General features: G+C 41.4%; 1 protein-coding gene across 12 annotated transcripts in view; it reads right to left on the minus strand.

Moving 5' to 3' along the window:
- IQSEC1 (IQ motif and Sec7 domain ArfGEF 1) overlaps positions 1-22131 on the minus strand; it is a 326891-nt gene that overhangs the window by 113790 nt on the left and 190970 nt on the right. Inside the window, exon 1 of one of the 12 annotated variants that reach the window (XM_071755446.1) lies at positions 20777-20960. The exons of the other annotated variants lie outside the window; for them this stretch is intronic. Within the exon in view, the coding sequence (XP_071611547.1) occupies positions 20777-20844 (68 nt within the window). The 5' untranslated portion in view covers positions 20845-20960. Of the gene's footprint in view, positions 1-20776; positions 20961-22131 lie in introns of those variants that run through there. 12 annotated transcript variants of the gene reach the window in all.

A 22131-nucleotide genomic window follows, 5' to 3' on the forward strand; every position in this document is an offset into this window, starting at 1 on the left:
GAAGAATAGAAATAGAGGAAGAATGATGCTGATTCACAGTTCCTAAAAATACACGTATTTTTAAAAGTGTATTTATGTTAACAAGATAAAGGTCAGGTTGGTCTGGTGCCATCTCATTAAGTCATCTCCCTACAACACATTTTCACAGTCCTACAAGGGCACACTTCAAGCAGGCACCCTTCAGCCTCATGCTGCCTTCAGAAGACAGAAGTCATAGCTCTTCAAAAATGAACATTAGGGCAGCTTTTCTACTTTTGTTTCCAAATGGTGATCTTTATGCAGCCTATGGAAATAGCCCCGTTCCCAATTAATTCAGCAGGACCTGCTACTTAATTTCCTGAGCTTTCTAAAAGAAAGTGTCAAGTGTGTCAGTGGAAAGCAGGGTAACTGTCTCATTGCAAGATGTATAGAGAAAAGTGAAGTGGCCACACTAAAAAAATGTTATTGAAAATTGTTCTGTGATGAGTTAGCAAAGTCTGCAGCCTGTCCCTGCCTCCAGCAAATGAATAACATTAATCTTCCCTTCATGTTCTTCAAGAAGCTTTTTCACTGGTGTATGAATCAGCAAAATCAGCAACTTGCCAATGTTTTCACTGGAAGAAACCTATTCTGCCTTAAAATGAGAAAGAAAATAAGCTTTGACTTCTTCAGTAGGAGAAAACTGAATTACAGAGGACACAGCACACCTAGATGGGTATTTTTAACATCTGCTGCCATGACCACCAATAACAGTGCCTGGCACTTCTAGTGGCAGCATCTTTATGGAAGTATCAAACTTCTCAGGGCCTCCAAGACAGATTGGTTTCTTTCCTTTTTATGACAACTCACTGTTATAAATAATACCAGGGGATCATGGCCCTGGGATGTTAAGAGGCTCCTGGATGAGAGTTGGAATCCTTAAGACTTTTGCACATCTTCATTACAGCTAGAAATGCTTTATTTATTCTAATTAGACAGCCTTATTTTAGCTTGGTGGCCAGTAAACCTGAGCCTCAAGCAGTAATAAGAGATACATTGATTTGTCACTAGAGGAAATTGTTTGAAAAAAGAAAAATTGTCCTCAAAACCTCAACCAAGGCTTATTGGATAGTTTTGGAGTTTCAGATTTCAGTTCTAGGAGTACCACTGGGCCACAAAGTCATTTGTTTCATGTAGTAATTGATGACATGATGCTCTAAACCCATGTGCCCAGCATGTCATCTCTGTAATTGCCTCTATAAAACCTCACCATATATTCAATGAGATATTAATGGCACTGCCAAGAGACAACAGAAAACAGCAATCTTGTCAGGCATTTGTCCTGGTATCTGAAAACCTATCCTAGGCCTAACAGTTTCCAAAGTCAGAAGCTACCAAAATCATTTCAGTCTTCCTAAATGCTGAAAACATTTGGAGGAAATCAGTTCACGTGGTCCCTACCAAAGCCCAGTTTGCCTCTTAGCAGTGTGCCCAGTACTCAACACAACTCCCTGGACCTTGACAGAACCAATTCCTTGGCACCAAGTCTCCATTCTTCAAAGCATGGGCTCCAACCCCAGCTCACACACATCCAGCTTTACATCCAAGTGTTCTGAAATATACATATCCTCTGCTTCTGGTCTACTGACCAAACTTTGGTCCTTGTGTCACCTGCAGATATTGCAGCTATTTTCTTATCAGAATATTAACACTTCTGTAGTGTGACATCCTCATGACTCCACTTAAACTCTGCAATAATTCTAATTAACAGCTACATTTAGAGAACTATCACAATTACATCTACCAAGAGGGTCTGTTGATTCCAGCTGCTCAGACCAGTAGTCTCTGAGGAGGTGCAGGCACCCCAGGGAGTTTCCATCAGGATCCACTGGTGTGTGGCAAGATGCTACCAGAACTTGAGCAGCACTGGGATGTAATTAATAAATAAATACCTGTGCACACCTGGGGAGTGCATGCCCAGACACTTTGCACTGATAGGGATGCTCAAGCAAAAAAACACTGCCTGGCCAACTCACTGTACACATCCCCAAGCAGCAACACCTCTCTGCACACACCAACACTGCTTGTTAGCACAACAACTCAAGTGTGGGGCACTGGATGCCAAGAGATGCCACATCAGTTAAAGAAAGTATGAGGGAACTAAATTCCACACTGGCAGTAGTAGGCTCACACACATTATGAACATTCTGAATTATTCCTTTCTTCTCAAACCTGGATATCACATTAACTTCCACTGCTACAGATTCTGTTCTCCTCATCTCCAGAAAATAATTAAATATTACATCTCAGACAGAATTCACTGGCCAGCTCTTCTAAAAGCATTTGGATACAATTTATGCACCAGATGCACCAGATGTGCTGCTTTGACAGGTGTGCTTCATCTTCTGGAAACACAGACTGGAAAATATTACTTTGAAACAATTTTTTTCCATACCTCAATAAATAATTCAAATTCACTTTTCTGCCCTGATTGACAAATTTACCAACTGCAACTACCACCAGCATTGGTTTTTGTTAAATATTTAAAATACTGCCCCTCGCTGTGGTGGCACAGATTTGCCCTCCTTTGCTTTATCATTCAGAACAGGTTCTTGTATAATTTATTCATCAAAGTCACCTTCCTCTTTTCTATTTGTATGTACTTAGACAGGTACCTGTACCCCCGAGCTACTTAGATAACAAAAAGGCCCCAGGAACAGCACAGACTGTTACTGAGTCAGAACACAGCAACTGCTGGTCATTAATTAATAATTATCATCCACAAACCCTGCTTTATATTCCTTAATAAAGCAGTTTAGTTTCTAAACCATGTGACTGTAACTTTAAGCATTTTAACACATTACTATTCAGATGAATCAAGACTACAGGGCTGATTTTTAAACCTAAGTGCAACTTAAATTCATTTTTGTCAGAGGGCATTAAATGCTCCTTACCCCTGACAAGTCAAGATGTGACACAAAAGAATCAAGTGTCTACTTTCAAATTTAAGCATCTGTACAAAATAAAAATGGCAAAGTCTGCTATGGTTTAAGCTTCCTTACATGCACTCACCACAAACATTTGTTAAGAGCTGAGAAGATGCCTGGAGGAACACTTCCCAGGCTGGGCACGCGGAGGTTTCCTGGGTAAATGGCACCACCTTCTGTCTCTCTGCCAGCACTCTGAGGCCTCTTCTGCCTCAAAGCATCCCTCCTGCAAGTCTAATTCCTTTCAATGCACCTACTTCCACGGGAATAAAAATTCACATTTTCATTAGAAAACTGGGAAAATATGCATGTATGTTTAACAAAATGTCAGTTTGTCTTGTACACTGAGCTCTGCAGCACACGACCTAGCAGTGCAAGTGTAATTTTTCCAGTTTCACGTAGGTACCCACATTAAATTACAACCTATTTCAACAACTAAAATTATTTTGTAGGACTAAGTCATCGAGGTCTCCTGAGTGAGAGTGAGCACAGAACAGAGCATTTCATATTAGCTAGCAGAGCACTAGCACTATTAGCTAGCAGAAAGCAGGAGTAATTTCCCCAGCCAGAGGCATCAGGATACATACAGCCAGCAGCAGCACTGTCTCTTTAAATTATCTATTGATAATAATTTGAAATTATCATTTCACACTTCATATTCCTGCTAATTAAAGACTTTTCTCTGCAGAAGCTACAGTATCTTCCCTTAGCTGCTCAGCTGACCTACTCTTTACATTTTTAACTAGAAACAGGCCTGAACTGAAACTCAGCCCTTCTCCAACCTATCAAAGTTCAGTTTTGCTGTCAGGGCACCTGTTTTGCTCCCTGAGCTCATCTAGAGAGGCTTTCAAAGGTGCTGCCTTATCTCAGAAATTTCAGATCTAATCATAGGAGGATGAACAGCAAGTACCCAGCTCTGAGAGCAGGTATGGTACACAGACTTTGCAGTTCATTAGCTGGGGAGGTAAGAAAAATATTGAACAAAATAAATTTGATCTCACCTTGAGCCAGAAAGACTTCCTTTTGGAGTCTTTTATATATTTTTTGTATGTAAACACCACCCACACATATTTATATGTAAATGTGCATATGAACACACAGAACATTCTCCCTTATCCACAGCTTTGACACTGTTATACTACAGACTCCATGCAGTATTTAAACTGCAATCAATCTTTCAGATCCCTCATACATTTTTTGTGTAAATAGATTTTACTAGGCAGATATGTAATTGACTAAATCCCTATAATTAATAACTTTTACTTCTCTCAAGCAGTGTAATTTCTTGTAGCTTCTGTTGCACAGATGCAACTATTTGCCATCTCAAAACGTGCTATTTAACTTCAAACCATCAAAATATCCATACCATGTTTCACTCCAACTGCATAGTAGAAAGATTACATTTTCCAGAGCAGCAAGTTTCAAGGAGGGAATTTTGACTGAGGACTTAATATGAATCACTTCCATTCCTCAAGAGATTAGAGATTTCCCCCCCAAACACCTTTCATTCCAGCTCACCATTTCCCATTTTTTCCAGAGCCTTGTTCCAAGCTTGCATTATCTCTCCCAGATGCCAGTACTTGGTTTTGGTTTTTTCTCTTTCACCCTTTCTATCCAGTATTAAATCAGAGCGGAGGAATAATGGCCTAAATCACATGGCTGAAAACAATCTGATTGCCCAAATTGATGGTTAGGTCCTTGATCTGGTTAAGCTCCACCTGAAACTGTTTGAGCTCTTTTTGATAATCTGTTTAGAGAGAAAGAAGTAAAGAAACAGACATTTTTCTGTGCTCCTCAACATGTTCAAGATTGACCTAATACCCCCTACCCTGGGTTCCCCTCAGGAATATGCCTGGAAGTGGGGAAGGTGTTGGCAAGCTCCAAACCAGACTGTATTACACCATATTTTATGCCCTTTGGTATCACATAAAACTCTGAAATAATGTGTGGCACAACCCCCAGCTCTGAGCTTGCTGCACCTCCCCTCTGCAGAGTGACAGCACCAACATCTGCATTTCCCAGCACCACACATCTCCTTCCCTGGCACATGGGGAGGATTCAGCCCCACCCATGCAACCTCTCTGTCAAACATTGGTTGTGTTTTATTCCAACCCCAAATTGTTAGAAACCACAGAAAACCCAATAGAGAGCAGTAGTTGATGAGAAAGTATCCAAGTTTCCATTGCCAACAAAACATCTGCAAGGTCATTACAAGCAGGTTCTGAAAGCTTGCTCACCAGAATATAAATAATTTAACAGCCACAGAAATCACATAAGACATACAATTATTTCTTTACCATTAAACTATAAACATGAATTTATAGATGCTGCAGTCTCTAGATGAAGTTTGTGCAATCACATGGTAATTTTCAGCACACACTGCATATTCTTATAACATCTGTAGCTGAGGGAACTAAGGAACTACTGTGACACATGGTTCTTGTGTCTGACATTTTAATATTGCCTTGATAGAATTTCCAAACAATTATTTGGACACTCCAGATAAGCTTGGGAATACTGCAGGAGGACAAGGGGATACTTTGAAGAGGGAAACAGATATAAAAGCTATGCTAGTTCATGGCAAGTGCTGGAAAAAGTAATTATCTCAATGTCTCCGATCCAAAGGACCAGAAATCTTTTTTCCAGTGGGAAAGCAGATTTAGGCACCATGTAGATTAAAAAAGCAGAAGAATTAAAACAAAGCAAGAAGCTTCTCTTGCAGCATTACTTCACAGCACCCTGAGCTTACAGCCCTTCCCACAGCCAGTGTAGCCATGACAGGCACTGGATGGAGGAGCCACAGTGGAGATTTAAATCCTCTGCCATACTCCTTAGGCTTAAAGGCTGATGTTCAGGCATCTCCAGTTGCCAAAAAATGACTGGGGTTTAGAACACTTTCTAGTGAATGGGTGTAATTTTTAGAAAATGCTTGTTCCTTCCTGAAACACAGAACACTAAATGATAGGATGTATGTCCTCCTGCCTTCCTACACTCTTTATTCACCACACCCCTTGCCTTGTCTCATTATACAGCTAATAATATGCTAACACTGCTTTTAATTTAGCCTGAGGAGACAGATTGCTGTGTGTGGACCACTGAGTGAGAGCAGAATTTAGCTTCTATTAAAATGATGAAGTGGGCCTACCAGCTGCCCAGGCAGCTTGTCAGTCCCCTCTGGTACTACAAGCAATCAGAAAGTCAAACACATGCAAAGCTTTTGCTTTTACAAGCTAAAACAAAAAAACCCCAAACAACAAACAAGCCCCCAAACCCAGGAGGCAGCATCTGGTGGAGCAGCCAGCTGATCTAAAAAGGTAAATTAAAGGGGAAAATGGGGGGGGGTTGGGGTGACAGGGACAAATGGAGCAATGGGCAAAGCAGACTTCCCCAGCTCACCTGTTAAGAGTTCCCTGTAGATCAGCAGAAGCCAAAGTGCTCCTATGAGGGCTCTGATTTCCATTCCATTCCTCCATCAAGCTTTACTACACCAAGGCTTAGATGATTTATTTATTTTTTAAAATTCTTCCTTCAAAGCCAATTTCAGATAAATAATTTAAAAGCTTGTGAGCTGGAGGCTGTGTGACTATGGAAAGGCTTGAAAGTGGGGATGCTTTCACATCACTTTGGAAATTAAGCACGTTAACTATAATTAAAACAGATTAGCAGGCACCACCTGTGCTAATGGGTTTAGCAAGGTGCTTGGCCATGGCACTAATTACATTAGAACAGATATTGGAGCTCACCCACACCCACAGAAACCTTGTGGATGGAGCAGAAACTGGGCTGCAGCCCCAGGACATGCAGTGGGGCTGCTCCAACCATCTACACCAACACTGCAGGGAGAAGCCAGCAAGAGGGTTCAACACCTATACACATCAGATACCATACTCGGGGATACTGCTGAACACCTATGAAAAAAAAAACCTTCTTAAAGACAAATAAAACATCTATATTTGTGGCCTGCCTTGTATTTATGCCCAAGTTTAGAATTATTATGCCTTTAAACATATTCTTTTTACAACACGCTGATGTGTTTGCTGAGAAATACCTTTATACTATAAAGCCAGGTGATGACTTGTTGAGAGAGCTCTACAGCAGGCTGGTTTCAGTGACTGATATTTCTGCCATGCCTGAACATGGACTGCTTCAAATTCCTGAATCTGTTTAAAGAAACTAAGCAATGTTGCACAAAATTAGGTTTGTCTCTTCATTAAAGTGTTTAGCTTTGAGGTTTGCTGTGGCATTCAGCACATCCCAAACACAATTGCTTAAGTAGCTTTTTGTGAGAGCTGCTCTACTGCAGTCGCTGGATTTCTACCCCTGAGCACTAAAGACACCAGAAGAGGGCACAGAAGATGAAAAGGTCTCTATGTGTGAAGTTGAATGGAATGTTTCTCTGGGCTAGTATCACGTTATTGTACACATTTCATTGAATCTGCACTTAAAATATCTAAAGCTAAAAAGGAAATGGTAAAATTGGCAGAAAAGGGGCACCACGACAGTGGCCAAATGAGAAACTGGTAACTGCAGAGAAAAAGGAGGCTCTCCTACACATCTTGGTAACAAACCAATTCCTTCAGCTTCAGCCAGCAGTTCATTCCTACTGGTGTCTTTCCAGTTCTGCACAGTCAGAACAGAGTAGCTCACATAAAGAAATATTTTATTGCTATTGTAGCAAGAGTTCTGAAGTTTGGTTTATTTTTAAAATCAAAGGAAGGATAAAGACAACTGAAAACTGTAAGACAGCAGCATTATTACAAAAGCCATCAGTTTAAGGCACACTTCATCTCATTTTCTGTTAGTTCTTTCCTCAGGGCAAAAGCAAATCCTTGTTGAAGTTAGTGGGAGATTCCCCACTGAATTCCAGTGGCACCAGAACAGTCCCTTCCACACTGCATTTATCATTCATTTGAACCACATTTAAACAACAGATTTATTTAGAGAGTGATTCAACAAAAGAGTGATCACAGTACCTGTCAGAGTGAATCCCCATCCCTACTCCTGACTGCAAGTGCAGGATACAAAGAGCAGGGACAGACACTGAGCATCCCCAAAGGGACTGACAGACCCACCAACCTTGGGGCAAACATTTCAACTGGGTTAATTCAGGCAAATCTGCCTGCCAGGGGTATAGAAGCTTAAACTTTAAAATGGGGGTGGTGGTGATTGGTTTTGGTTTTTAATGTATGTGTTTGGCACAGTTTTTTGTAGTGAGAAAAGTGAGAAAACTGTATCTTTCAAACATAAAACCACAGAGGACCAGAACTAGCATTGCTCTAAAACATTAAATTCAGTTTCTAATCTAACTTAACATTTTTAATCTGAACTTCTGAAGGTATTTTGAATACTATCAACAGCTTTGGAATACCACCAGTTTGACCTTTGTACTTTATGTAATGCAAAATAGATTAAAGTAGTGAATGCAATACTCATCTTCATTCTGCTAAGGCCTTCTTTTCATATTTTCTAGAGTTCAAAACCTGTTTCTGTCTTGCTTATTGCTTATATGTGAACCCCCATGCCACACTTTTAAAATCTGAACCAAAAGTGTAACCACCTACCAGGTGGTCTTCCAAAACTCAAGAAGGCTAAAATCACCAGGAATTAGCAAGCCAATTCCTCATCCCCATGAGAAACCTTGCTCTGCAACATTCAAGATCTATTTTTAAAAAATGCACAGTTAAATCAACAGTGACATTTGCATTACCCAGCCTGTTTAACTGTAGCACCTAATACAAAATTAACCCAGAAAGACACTATATTGCTCTGCTTTTATAGAGCTGCCAGTGATGAGATGCCTTACAGTCAGCCAGTGCTTCATCAAAACTGTTTTCAATGTGTATTGATTATCCTGCAACAGCACACAGACTCCAACTGCCCACAGAAACAGGGGTATTTTCTTTCTCTTCACCCCCTTAACCATGTGCCATTTATTCCTGCCCTTTGTTTTAGGGCACCCTTGGAAACTCTGAAGAATTGGAATGGAAGGGAATGCTGAACAAAGTACCTCTCAGTATGGGCTGGGGAATCTTGTCCTCCCTATCTAAATAATTCTTAACATAAGTCAATATAAAAACAATATAAATATTTGATAGGAATATAACAAATTGCCTTAATACTGGAAGGGTGGGAGAAAAGAATAAAAAATGCAGTGGAACATTTGAACCCATCTGGTAGATAAGTCATGTACAGAGAGTGACCATCTGGGATTTGAACTTTATACCTGACCCTCCCCTGGACAGCAGTTGTTGCCATAGCTGCTTAATTAGAAGGATCTCCAGCTTGAAGAGAAGGAAACACATGAAAAATATTTGCCAAAGAACAATATGTCTCAGTTTCAGATTTTTGCAGTCTTCCTGCTATTGCAGAACTACTGTAGTTATATTTTTTTGCAAGTGGATTGATTATATGGAGCTTTTTGCAGCCTTTGTGAGGAATCACTTTGTGACATGGAGGTTGAAGGGGAAAAAAAGAAAAAAAAAAAGTCTGCAGCAGCAGCAAATTCCCAAGACACACCACTGATTCCTCCAACAAAAGTAATTACTTTAGCAAATGTTTGTGTATTTTAATGTCAGGAGGAGGATTCCAGGTATTTTTAAAGCTGGTTAGAGCTTGTCAGTCTTAGCTGATATCCAGAAACTTCTAGTCAGTGTGAGGCAATATGGACACACCACTTAATCAGAAAAGGAGGATGTTTCTTTGATGAAAGGATTTTATCTATAACAAATGTTTCATTTCATTCTTTTTAATGTATTCAGAGCTGACATCATGTCGTCCCCAGATTCCCCCTGGAGGTATAGATTTTAGAAGTCCAGAGGGAAATGATAATACCATACACTGATTTGGTGCCACATGAGCTCTGAAATTACCGTTGGAAAAAAATTCTACAGTCTGCAAAGATAATTTCACAACCCAAAGTGCATCCTAGCTCTGTGCTTCAGAGTTTTAAAAGCTTTTTGAGAGGAAAGTTATGAAGAATGAATGAATAGCAGGCACTGGGGCCAGATTTTAAGGCAATTTTTTTAAAGCATTGTGCAAAGTTTGTCTCCCTGTTTAACGAATGCTGACTACTTGGACAAAATGTTTCTCTCCCCACCTTCTCAGCAGATTTAGACATAGTGAAATTACCTTTCATCCTTTGATTGGCATGAAAAATTAGAAAATTATGGAAAAGGCTGACACTACCATTACAGGTCTCCTGGGTTCCTCCCAGCCTCAGCTGTTTCAGACAGACAGGAGCAGCAGCACTTCAAGGACACAGACGTGTTTTCTCTACTTCTTTGACAGAAAATTAGGTACAAAATTCCTCTTATTAGTAGTATCATCAACCATTGGTATGGAAGAGGCAAAGACCACGCACCTGACCTCACCACTTAGCAAATGAAAGCCAGAACAGCCCCAGTGAGCTAATGGCTCTGAGCTGGCATCAATAGATAGCAGGTCATCACCCAGCAAAAACCAGGCCTCTTGAAAGGTTAGGCACAGGGGAGGGATGGCTGTTAGCTGTCCTTTTTCATTCCCTAGAAGTATAAAAATGTTATGAAAGGTTTTCTTCTCCCCTCCTGAACTTACTTATTCTCATTTTAAAAAATTCAGCTTCACTGCTGCTTCAGAAAACTACATAGCCCAGATAACACCTGGAATCAGACCCTGGATTCAGATCCCTTACAGACAACAGCAATCAGATGAAAATTCCTATAAATAATGAGTTGTGTTAAAGCTCTAAGAGCTTTCTTAGTCTGGGGGTTTTCTCTGGGGTTTCCTAACATGACTACCTAAACCACTCGATTAACAAAAAGCACCAAACCAGAAACCCTTCAAGCACACTTCCAAGCACCTTCCCCCCTCCTCAAAACAGCTTTACAAGACTGACCACTCATGTAGCTTTCCCAGTGCACTCAGAGCTTTCCCATAAGGCTCCTAATGCCTCAAATATACTGGTTTTTCTTTAAAGTCTGAGGAAATGATCAAATATTGATAGAAAACACTACTAAGCTTATTTAACGGTTGAAAAACATACTATGAAATATAGAGTACCTGATACAGAAATAACCTGCACATGGGTTTTTTTGGGGTTTTTTGTTGTGTGTATGCTTTTTGCAGATGAATAGCCACACACCTACTAATTGCTGTTTAGTGCTTGAGTCCCCTCTTTACAGTACTAGGACTTGTGTCTTATCTGCCTGTAAGAATAAAGGGTCTGTGTGCCTTTCAGCAACTGTATGGTTTTTGTTTTGGGTATCTTTGCACAAACACCCATCTTTGCTTTGAAATGGCACATATAGTGTAAGAAAGTCCACTCCAAATTTCTTTTAGCTTCCTCATTTCAGGGCTTTGGAGGAAACAGCCCTGCCAGTGTGGTTCTGCTTTTCTTTGCTGAACATTTCCTCCAGAAATGACAATGGCACAATTAGCTCTGACCATACTCATCCATTAGCCCTGAGCCACTTTTTTGGCAGCCTATTTTTACTGTGGATTTTACTGTGCATTCTTTTCCTCACCTATCAGCATGAAGGATACTGGATGGTTATACTGACAAAACTCATGTGTTGGGACAACCAAGTGGGAGAGGAAGCAGCCCAGCACTGCACTGGCACAAAAATTACTTATGAATATTTAGACTTCTTCTCTCTCCACCCCAACCATACCCCAAAAAACACCAAGGCTATGGCTGACCCTGCATGCTGGGCATCAAGTGGAATAGTGTCACAAGGTGTGGTACAAGTCACTGTGCAAGACTCCATCTGAGCAACACATCTGCCCTGGCACTTAGAACATGCAGGTGGAATAACCAGGTGGGATAACACAGTGGTTTCAGAGCCTGAAAGAATATTAATAACTTTAGGACAGGTTTTTCAAGTGGCTGCCTTTAAGGTTCAGATTCTTTGCCTTGTGTTTGTTTTTAAAGAATTAATTTTTAAACAATTAATAGTGGCCATTTGGAAAGAGTTCAAGTGTTTATCTCACTGGCCCCTTTCTTCCACAAGCATTTGTTTCATTAACTTGAGAACATACAATGAAATTCTATTGTCTGACCTTTGTATACATGTACAGAAAAAATTAAAAAAAAGTCCCACAGCTGAGCACACTGCAGGACAGGAGTGTTGAGCATTGCTTTTGGTGGAGAAGTGCTTAAAGGCAGAGCTGTGTGCCTCCAGCAGTTCAGAATAAGCTCTCCTAAATAGATGAAAAAAATATGTTTTTCATAATGCCTTAGTATCACTGATTATGGAATATCAGAAGATAATTTCAGGCAGATAAGAAGCTACTGCAAAGATCAATCTGCCCCTATTTCATTGATTCAGTGGAACAGTTCATTGTTCTTGGTTTAACCATGAAAAGGAATTAGGCCATACAAACAGCTGCTGGTACCAATGCATCTGCCCAGGCAGAATTCATGTGCAGCAGCACACAGGCCTGCAGGCATTTTGTGGCCATCCCACAATTCTAAGTAAACTGCAACTGAGCTTTAAATCTAAGCTGAATGCCTAAGATTAAAAAATATGCAATATAACAAATGGTAATTGCTAATTTCCTCCTCAAACTTCTGGTAAATCAGCTTCCATTTCCTTAGGAACATAATAAAACACAACAAAACCAGCACTGAAGCTCTTTTTATGACTCTTATAATATAAAAGTTTTTATGAAGCTTTTTTACAACTGTCAGTAATAGCTATTACTTCCATCCACTTCTTCCCAAAGGCAAGCAAAACTCCCTTAGATAAGAGGATCCAAGGCAAAAGTACAAACATGCCTCTTATCTTCCAGGAGGCACCCAGCATCTCCTTCCCACAGCTTGCTCTGAAGGTGCCCAGATGCTGCAGGCAAAGCTGGGGCCCTGGGGGCTGCTGAGGGTGGGGAGGAACACCCTCCTGGAGGGCTGAGCACAGACACACATGTCCCCTGCCAGCTGCTGAGAGCAGAAAGAGCCACACTGCCATTTAATAGTGAGCAGTGGGGCAAGTTCAGAAAACTTGAGCCAAGGAGCTCCAGAAGACTGCAACCCCACTGTCAGTCCTTTAAATAGAAAAATGTGTTATTCTTAAGACTTACTGAAGTGTTGAAGGCCAGGTAGGATGGGGCGTTGTGGAATCTGAACTAGTGGAGGTGTCCCTGCCCATACAGGGGGTTGGATCTTGATGACCTATAAGGTCCTTTCCAACCCAAACCATTCTATGATTCTAATATACTCAGAAAGCCCCCAGGCACCACAGCCATCCCTCCCCTTGCAGCAGCCTGCACTGGCTCCATGTTGTGCCCTTTGGCCAGAACTAGCCCAACCTGCCCCAGTTTTTGGAAATACCTCTTGCTTTAACAGGAGGAAGCAGAGCCTGAGGGGCAAACAGCAGGATGGGAGCTCCACCAAGGGCCTGAGGTGCTGGTGAGGGAGGTGGCAGGGCTGTGACTTCTCAGCCAGCCCAGCTGCCAGGTTAGTTTGGCTTTATGGTGATGCTCACCAGCCAGCAGACCACAAAGAACAGCAGGGTCAGTACCTCAGGGGCAGAGCAGCCCACAGGACCTGGATTCAGCAGTGTAAGTGTTCAGGTGCTTGCACCAGGGAGCTCCTCTGGAAGATGGCATTGCTGGAGTCCCAAATAATGCAGAATTATCCTCAGGAAAGCAAGTGGTGACAGGAGTGGGGCTGTGAACATAACCTAGTCCTCAAGATGATGTGGTAAGCAACTGGGGCACAGAAGACTTCCATATCAGAGTAACTATTTCTGTGAAAATAAGTAATTTCCAGAAGAGCTGAACCACGACACTTCATGTCAGGGTGGCAACTCCCATTGTGTCATTCCCAGTCCTGGTGTTGCTCCCTGTGCAGAACAGGACCAGGAAAGTGGTGGCCCCCTGATGATAGGAAAGAATACTGCTCATTGCTCTGGTAGCATAAACTAATGAGAATTCATTAAATGCAAAGCACCAAGCATGTTGCTGAGACCTTTCCAGAAGATGAGCACGGGTGTGACTATCTCAGGAGTGTATCTAATGTTTAATAGATGGGTCTGCAAGGTGTACACCTCAGTGTGTGCAGCATGGAAATGCTCCAGAGAGCAGGTCAGGCAGCCATGCCTACCTCCAATTTTGCTTGAGTTTCATTAAACAGGCAGCAGAAGGGCTGAAGCAAACATATGTGATAAGCTTTGATTTTTTCCTATTTATTTGTCTGTTACTGTGGCTGTCACCAGCCCCTAAACTCTCCTAATTAAGCAGTTCTGACATCCCTCCCACCAGCAGCCAGTACAGAAAAAACCCTAAAACAACCCAATAACACTTCAAACACTTCAGTCACTTGATACTTGTCAGGGAGTTAATTATATGAATGAATTTATCGCTTCTGCTAAAAGATGAAGGAATGCAGGACACTGCTTACTGCATAAATTCTTGCTGGTTTCATGATTACTGTCAAAGAAAATTACTAATAGGCAGATATTGCATGGAGAACACCAAAAACTATCAAGAATTGAAAGTACAGTTATATAGGAAAATGAATTACTATCAGAAAAGCAATACAATCTTTATCAGGCATTTCAGCAGAAGTCTTTTTCATTAAAATCATTCCACATCCCATGCTTTTCATCCTATGACCAATTCATGGCATCCACTGGTGTTAATCACATGATTCAGAAGCATTACATTGATCAGTACTCACCAATTACTAAAATGTCATCTGACTCCTGGAAAATGCATGATCCTGTTAAAACCTGATAAGCTGAGAGCATTATTTTCTCTCTACTTAATTTGCTTTACATTTCCCTAGAAGAAATCCAGTTCAAACTGAAGAGCAAGTAACACTTACAGACAATTTGTTTCTTCTATGTTCAGAGCAGAAATACATTTGCTGAAAGGCTGCTTCAGGAGTTCTTAAAATACATAAAAAACCCACACCAAAGCCAAACAATTGAGTAAACTAAGAGCAATAACAGAGGTGCTATCCTCTCAAAACAAACCCTCAATGCCAGTTGCTAGGTAGAGATGAGAAGACATCAAGCAACAGGACCAGCAGAAGAAGGAGTATAAACCTGGAACTGAAAAGTTCTGTTCTAAAAGTTGCCACATCCATTTTTACCATAGGCACCACCTACAACAAGCATTAAAACACAAAAAGCTACCTTAAATATAACTGAACTCCTCCATCACTAGACAAACAATGTTACCAGCTCAGTAACCTGCAGTTCTGCATCAACAAGCTCTTTTGGAAGGTCTGTGTAAATAAATAATAAAACAGTCTATTAACTTCTCTAGGCTGCCTTGGGTTAGGTTTCTGCCTTCTAGGGTTTCAGTGCATATCATTACACCCAGCAGCATGAAAGGAGAGAGCTTTTTTGGCATAGTTTAAACCCAGAACTGGTCTTAGCCCAAACTAAAGATTTGAGCTAAATATTGGTGCAATAATTTTAATGCAAAGACAAGAAAACTCAGAAGAGGGATGGAAGTTGATTCCATTTTTAGCTAATTAGCTAAGGTGGCTCCAGGTCCTTTTGTACTGGAACTGCTCAGTAGATTCAGCCTTAAAAGAAAAGAACAAACCCTGTAGAATAAAACTGATGTGGGGAGTGCCTAAACCAGATTTCAGATCTCCAACTGGTGCACCACTCCCATAGTTGGCAACTATCTGACCCTTCTTAAAAACAGTTTTTAACTTCATAAGGTACCTTAACTTTCTGTAACAGCAAAACACGAAGAAGAATCCAGGCTGCTGGACTGAGTTTCTGTGCACTTCCAAGGCAGCTGACCCTCACCTCTGAGTTTTCTCTGTGAAGGAAGGCCTAAAGATTGCAAATATTATTAATTTCTGTGGTAGTTTTTAGACTAAAACTCAAGCAAGTATAAATTGAAATCACCTCCTGCCCAACAACCCCTGCCTATACATTTTTACCTTTTAGCAATGATGCAGCAGGTGGTGCACAAAGAGACCATACTACAAGACAAAAAGAGCACATGAAAATACTAAGTGGGAGCATTTTAATGAGGAGCTGTTAAGGATCTGGTCCTCTCCTTTAACAGATCTGTAACCTGGCTAAGATCACTGTGCCCTCCTTGAACTAAAATCACAAACCACTAAGTTACATTAACAATTAGACTGAAATAATCCAGTGCTGTGTGAACAGATACACCCTAGCTGAACAGAAGCAATATTTAAAGACATTTAATGAGTTAAAAATATCTTAATCCAAAACAAAACCAAAGCAGTGTGTCATTCACCTCTTGGAAAAGTCTGCTTTAGGCAGAGCAAGAGAGCTCAGAGGAGCCAATGCCCTCCTCATCTCCTCTTCAGATTCCTATGCAGAGACCAGAGACAACAGGAGGAACATGGTACCAAATAATGGATTTTAGTCTGCAAAATGCACAAGACACATTCACACTCTCCTAACATAGATTTCTAAAGGTACCAACTTCACCCTAGCAGCTTCACATTGATTTCTTATACTGGCATCAAGAGCTTATTAAAAATTCATTAAGTGCTGTGTGGTTGTTGGCACTGTCATGCTGAAGAGATCTTTAACCCAAAGGAAGGTTTGCACTGGGATAATTACAGCTGTACTATACTAACACCTAAGAATAATGGCTGCAGAAAGCCATCCACTATATGAAGATTAAAGAATCCTGACTGCTAATGACAACTTGCATCCAGTTTTGCCTTCTAGCTTCTCAATGCAGCATTTTGCAGAGGACCAAGAAACCCACATGGAAACTGGAAACCAAAATAAAACCATTCTGGAGACAGAGAAGTCAGTATGGAAGGATGTTTTTATGCTTTTTTTTTTTAACTCCTAGAATTTATTTTTTGGTAATTCTTAGCATTTGAAGCCATAAAACAGCTACAGAAATATCACTTTATTAATGTCTGATCTTAACAAACGGTGCCATCCCTGTTGCTCAGTGCTGCAACAATACCTAACACACATTCTCCTTTTCTGATGCAAGTTTCACACACATTAACCCTACAGGTGTCCTGGGGCACATCTGAGGGGGGCATTCCAGTGTCTGTATCAGATGGAAACTGAAAAGCATAAATCAAATATCTGATTTTATAGCCCATTATTTTTGGTTACACACAACAGCTAAATAGCCCTAGGAAGAGAATTCTGCTGCTATTTGCTAATAAACTGCTGAAAACTTTAGCTCTGAGTCCTGTCCCAGCAGTCCATCCTGTGTCCCTTCAGGTGTGTGACTGTCCCCCCCCCAGAGGGTTACATTCCCTCACCCCACAGGAACACAAGAGCTCCTGTGGGCTGGGTGGTGAACCCTCCCACAGCAACCACCTGGGTGGCAGGGAAACCACCCCTTTTTCTGCCTTTTCTGTGCCCCAAACTTCCAGCCCTGTCCCTCCCCTGCACAGCTACAGCAGCTCCTGCTGCCCAACCTGCAATTAAAGCCCAACTGAGACCCTTTCACTCGCCAGGGTGTGATTTTTTCCTTGATGAAAACGCAGCACTATTCTGTCTTCATAAAATATAAAAATAAGAAAAAACAACCAAACAAAAACCCCAAACCCCAAATGAGGCCACTAAAAATAAAGTCTGACTGAACCAGGATGGAAAATGTTTGTAGCAGAAGGAAAAAAAAGTGAAGGAACTCCAGGACAACTCACACTGAGGACCAAAATTCTTACTTTTTTCCAGATGTGTAGAGCACTGAGAACTATTGACTGTTTTCCTCCATTACTTGCAAATGGAACTTTAAGATGCAAGCTGAAAACTATGCATCACATTATCATAAACCCTTTAATTTACTCTCTGTGGGCTGGGGATCTGCTGATTCAGATGGCTCCAGTCTGCTCCTCTGACCACTAAGCCTGTCCTTAGGGGCTGGCTGGCATGGAGCACATTAGAGAGGGAAGAGGGAATTCTACAGCTGATGGGCTCCTGGTCTCTACAGAACATGTGGTCCTCTGTTCTAACACTGACAGGACCCCCCGGGTACCATGGCCAGTCTGGATATGCTGATGTATACATCTAATGATGTATTTGCCTATCACCCCTCCAGAGTGGTGACAGTGGGTTACTAAAATGTAACTGGAACAGAAATAAACAACTGCTGATGCTTCACCCCCAGTTCTGCTTTCATGCTTTGCCAGCTCTCCAAGTCTGGAGACTTCTCCACCTGCAAATCTCATCACAAGAGGAGATTCACCAGCAGAGAGCTGTCCTTTAGCAGTGAATAATGATCCTGTACCCCATGAAGTAGGTAGGCAGGAACCCTCCCCACAGACACCCAGGAACAGCAGCTGAATTGGGTCCCACCCAGGGGATCACCCCCTGTTTGTTGGGTGTTTTGGGGCTGCAGGCAGACCCTGCTGCTCCCACTGCACCTTGGGAGACAAATAGTAATACCAGGGGCTTCACACAGGCCAGGGAATGGAGCTCTTTCAAAGGACTGAAGTTTTATGTAAGGGCTGCCAGTTCAGCTTTGGTACAGTAGTGAAAAAAACCCCTCATCTTTTTGATTTTTCCAATTTTGCTTTAGGAGAAAGCTGACAGAGAGAAAACACCCAACAGGATTTGGGCTGTGCAGTATATTCCCACATTATGCTGTCCTGCTCTCTCTTCACCTTATTCAGCATTACCCTAAGCTCCCCTATGCAAAAAGCAAATTTGCTGCATTTTCTTCTAGTGCTACACATGTATTTCTCCTTGCTAAAAGGCATGGCCCTAAGATTTTAAGCTCTAGTCATGCAGACTTAAACACATACACATGGATATGGATGATCACTCTGCCCCAAGGCATGCAGTCTAATTAAAAGAGACAACAAAGACTCAGTCAAACTTATTTTTTTTTTAAAGCTGGCAGAGTCCAAAGGAAACAAGACCAACCCTAAACCTCAGTTAATAATAATTTTCCTTTTGGAGTGGGACTGTTTTCTCAGAGAGGCATAAAACCCCCCATTCAGGGCCTGTGGCTATGCAAGGAGCTGAGTACAACTGACCCAGTGTACTCAGTGCAATACACTGCTGCTCAGTGCAGGGCACTAAGGGCAGGAAAAAATGCTCAGCCGGTCCACACAGAGGGAAAAAACCTCACTCTACTGGTATAAAACACATTGGGGCTGATTGAAACCTCCAGCAGGGGCTGCATGGGCTTCACAGTCCTCTAGAAAGGAGAGAAGGTGGAGGGGGGAAAGACTGATGTAGCTTCATAATTGATGGGTAAGAAGAAGAGCCTGAGTGGTCACTGAAGCTTTCCAAAACTTGGGGAGAGTTTCAGGGTTTATGAAGGAGATCAGAAAAGCAAATTAAGGTGATACATTTTTTTTCCACCACAGAAAGTATCTTTTTTTATGCTCTGAAACTCATTGGCATCGCCACCAGAGATAATAGGTTCTGCTAGAAAACCAAAAAATCAACAATTAATTGCAAATGCTCAGAGTGCTGTGACAGAGAGGAACGTTACTTTGCTAGCTCTGGGAGCCAGTAAGCTGCTCTATAAATAAGCCCTGCTGTAAGCAATTAAGCTAATCTTCAACCTACATATCCTGACCAGAAGTAAGGTCACTGATAAAAGAAAGCAGTGGCTGTTCCCATTGAGGTTCAGGTGAGCTCAACTTGCTTCAAAAGAACAGCCACCCCCACGTGCTCTGAGGAACCTCTGAGGCTTAGTGTTAGGAGGAACACACATTTCATAACCTGGGGTATGGTACAGGACTTCTCTCAGACATTTCCAGCAGGACTGAGGTCAGAATGAACATCTGTGCTGTACAGACCGCTCTTCCGGATTTAAGCACCCATCCAGTTTGTTTCAGGCTTTCCCTCTGCTTCTGGTTCTAAACCCAGATCATAAATAAAATTACTTTTATCTTAATCGAATCCTCTCTCAGGGATTATTTCCACTTTCTGTTATATTGACTCACTGTCTGCTGGGAACTAAGGGACTTCTTAGTTTATTTCGGTATCCTGGTGATAAAAAGCTCTCCACAGTCTCATTCTGGTCGTAATGAAAGTTCATGCAGGAATTCAGGCTCTTTCAACTATTTCCCCAGCACCGAGTAATTATGCAGTGTGAAATGCAGTAATTACTTCGATGATGTGATTTCTCAAGAGAAGCTTGCATGACAAAACATACCATTCAAATCATATAACCGTGTAACACCGAGAAACCCCGAGCAGAAAAACAGCTTGCTATTTTTAAATACATCAAATTGCTGTGAGAAGGTACAATCACCAAGCCTCTCGCATAATAGCTCCATTCCTGGAAAAAACTCTGCTGGAACCCACAGCAACTGTGCTTGGCAGGGAGCAGGCAGCATGTCAGACACCAACCACTCAAAGAATGTGAGCAGTGATGCACAGCAGCCCCAGCCTGGCAGCACAGGGAACTTGGCTGCTTTTTTGCACTGAACACACACAGGTAAGATTACACATCAGCTCAGAGCCATCTGAAACTTCAGGGATTTATTCTGCCATAAAAGCCACCTCCTTTCCTCTCCCCTCCCTCTCCCTTTGTCTGAAGGCAATGATGCTGGTGGTCTGCTGAGAACACAGGCTGTGTCTCTGGATTAGGGAGATACAATAAACAGAAGACTTGTGACAGGCAAGTAATATGTGAAAATCAAGTTTCTTTCATATTCCGACTTTTGCCTGCTTGGAAATGAGACAGAGGTGTTTCCAAGACACTGAAATCATGAAAACTCCACTTTTCAGATCTTTTGCAATAACCCTGTATTTTCCTTTTCACAGCTTTAGCATGAGTAAAGTATCCAGCTAATAATCATCTTAAACTACCTGGAGTTAACTGTGCAGAGTGAAGGCAAACAAGCAGCAGGACAGAAGATCTTTAACACCTACAGCTTTCAGATTTACAAAATAAAGCCATGTATATTCTTACTGTACCTGATAGTCCTGACAGAAATGCAGTATTTCCACATCAGATTCCACATTGCACTGCCATCTCCCTTCATGACCTTCTCTCAAGTGTTTGCAGGGGGAAAAAGACTCCAAGTAACTCAAGGAACAAGTTAAGTTCAGCAGCAGCACCCGACAAAGTTAGTCCAAGGTTCACAGAGCAGCCAAGCACTGATTCAGGATTTCCAAGTGATTCCTCCGACCTCCACTCAAATGAACTCAGAGAGGAGCCAGCTTTCTCATCTCAGTCTCGGGTTACTTCTTTCTTCATGATTTACAAGACTTGCTGTTTACATTATTTGCAAGCCAGAGGAGATTATTAGAGGCTGCTCAGAAAGTTACGTATAATATTGCTCCAAGTTGTCAAGTTAAAAAAACCTATGCAGCACCTAGAAAGTGTTATTTTAATTTATTTCACTTAAAAAAAAAAAAACAACAAAAAAAACCAAACCCAAAAAACAGCCCAGTAACACAGTCCTAGAAAAGCACTTCTGAGAACTCAGAATGCTTACCAACTACATGCTAAATCAAATGGGTTAGGCTGAACAAACTCCTGACTGTTTGCAAAATTTCTTGTCTAGTGTAATAAACCTTTTAGTGCCAAAAGAAGTAATGAGTCATTTTCCACAACCATATCTGAACACATATGAAGTTATGAATTTCCCTAGTGAGTATCAGCACTGCCATTTAACCTATAAATTACATCAAAAAATAAAATGGCAAGACCTGATAACCCCCCAAAGCCTAAACCACCCCCAATTTGTACATCATGTATTTGAAAGTCTTACTGGGCTGAAATCTTATAGACATGTAAATGACAATGGCATTTTGTCTTCAGGACAGAACATACCCCTCAGAAAAAGCAAACTCCATGCATAATGTAGAATGCAGTATCTCTGTGATGAGGGAGGTTTATGAGCAAAAATATTTGTCCTGATTTTTTTTCCTTCTATCAAGCTGAGGAATTTTGCCCATTGCTTTTCTAGGAGAAAAAGTTGAAACCCATGGCATCTATTGCCCAAAGTCTGAATAGCACTTGAGTCTCAGCACACACTCACATGGAATCAACCTTAAACTATTATTTTTATTGTGATTATTAAACTTTTGAACTGAAGGACAAGCTCTGGTTTCTACAAGACCACCCTGAAAGTTCATGTTGCTGTGACAGATGACAACTTCCTAAGGCTTTGCTCAGCCCACCAGACCACACTTTCCCCTCTAGAGAGAGGTCACACCAGCATGGTTAGCAGAGGCTCTTCCAGATCAAAGACACGTAGACTTTAGATACATGTTTACATTATAAAACTTAATTAAGAAACAAAGTTCATGCTATTTCTTCACAG

This window comes from Heliangelus exortis, chromosome 12, assembly GCF_036169615.1.
Source record: "Heliangelus exortis chromosome 12, bHelExo1.hap1, whole genome shotgun sequence".
NCBI lineage: Eukaryota > Metazoa > Chordata > Aves > Apodiformes > Trochilidae > Heliangelus > Heliangelus exortis.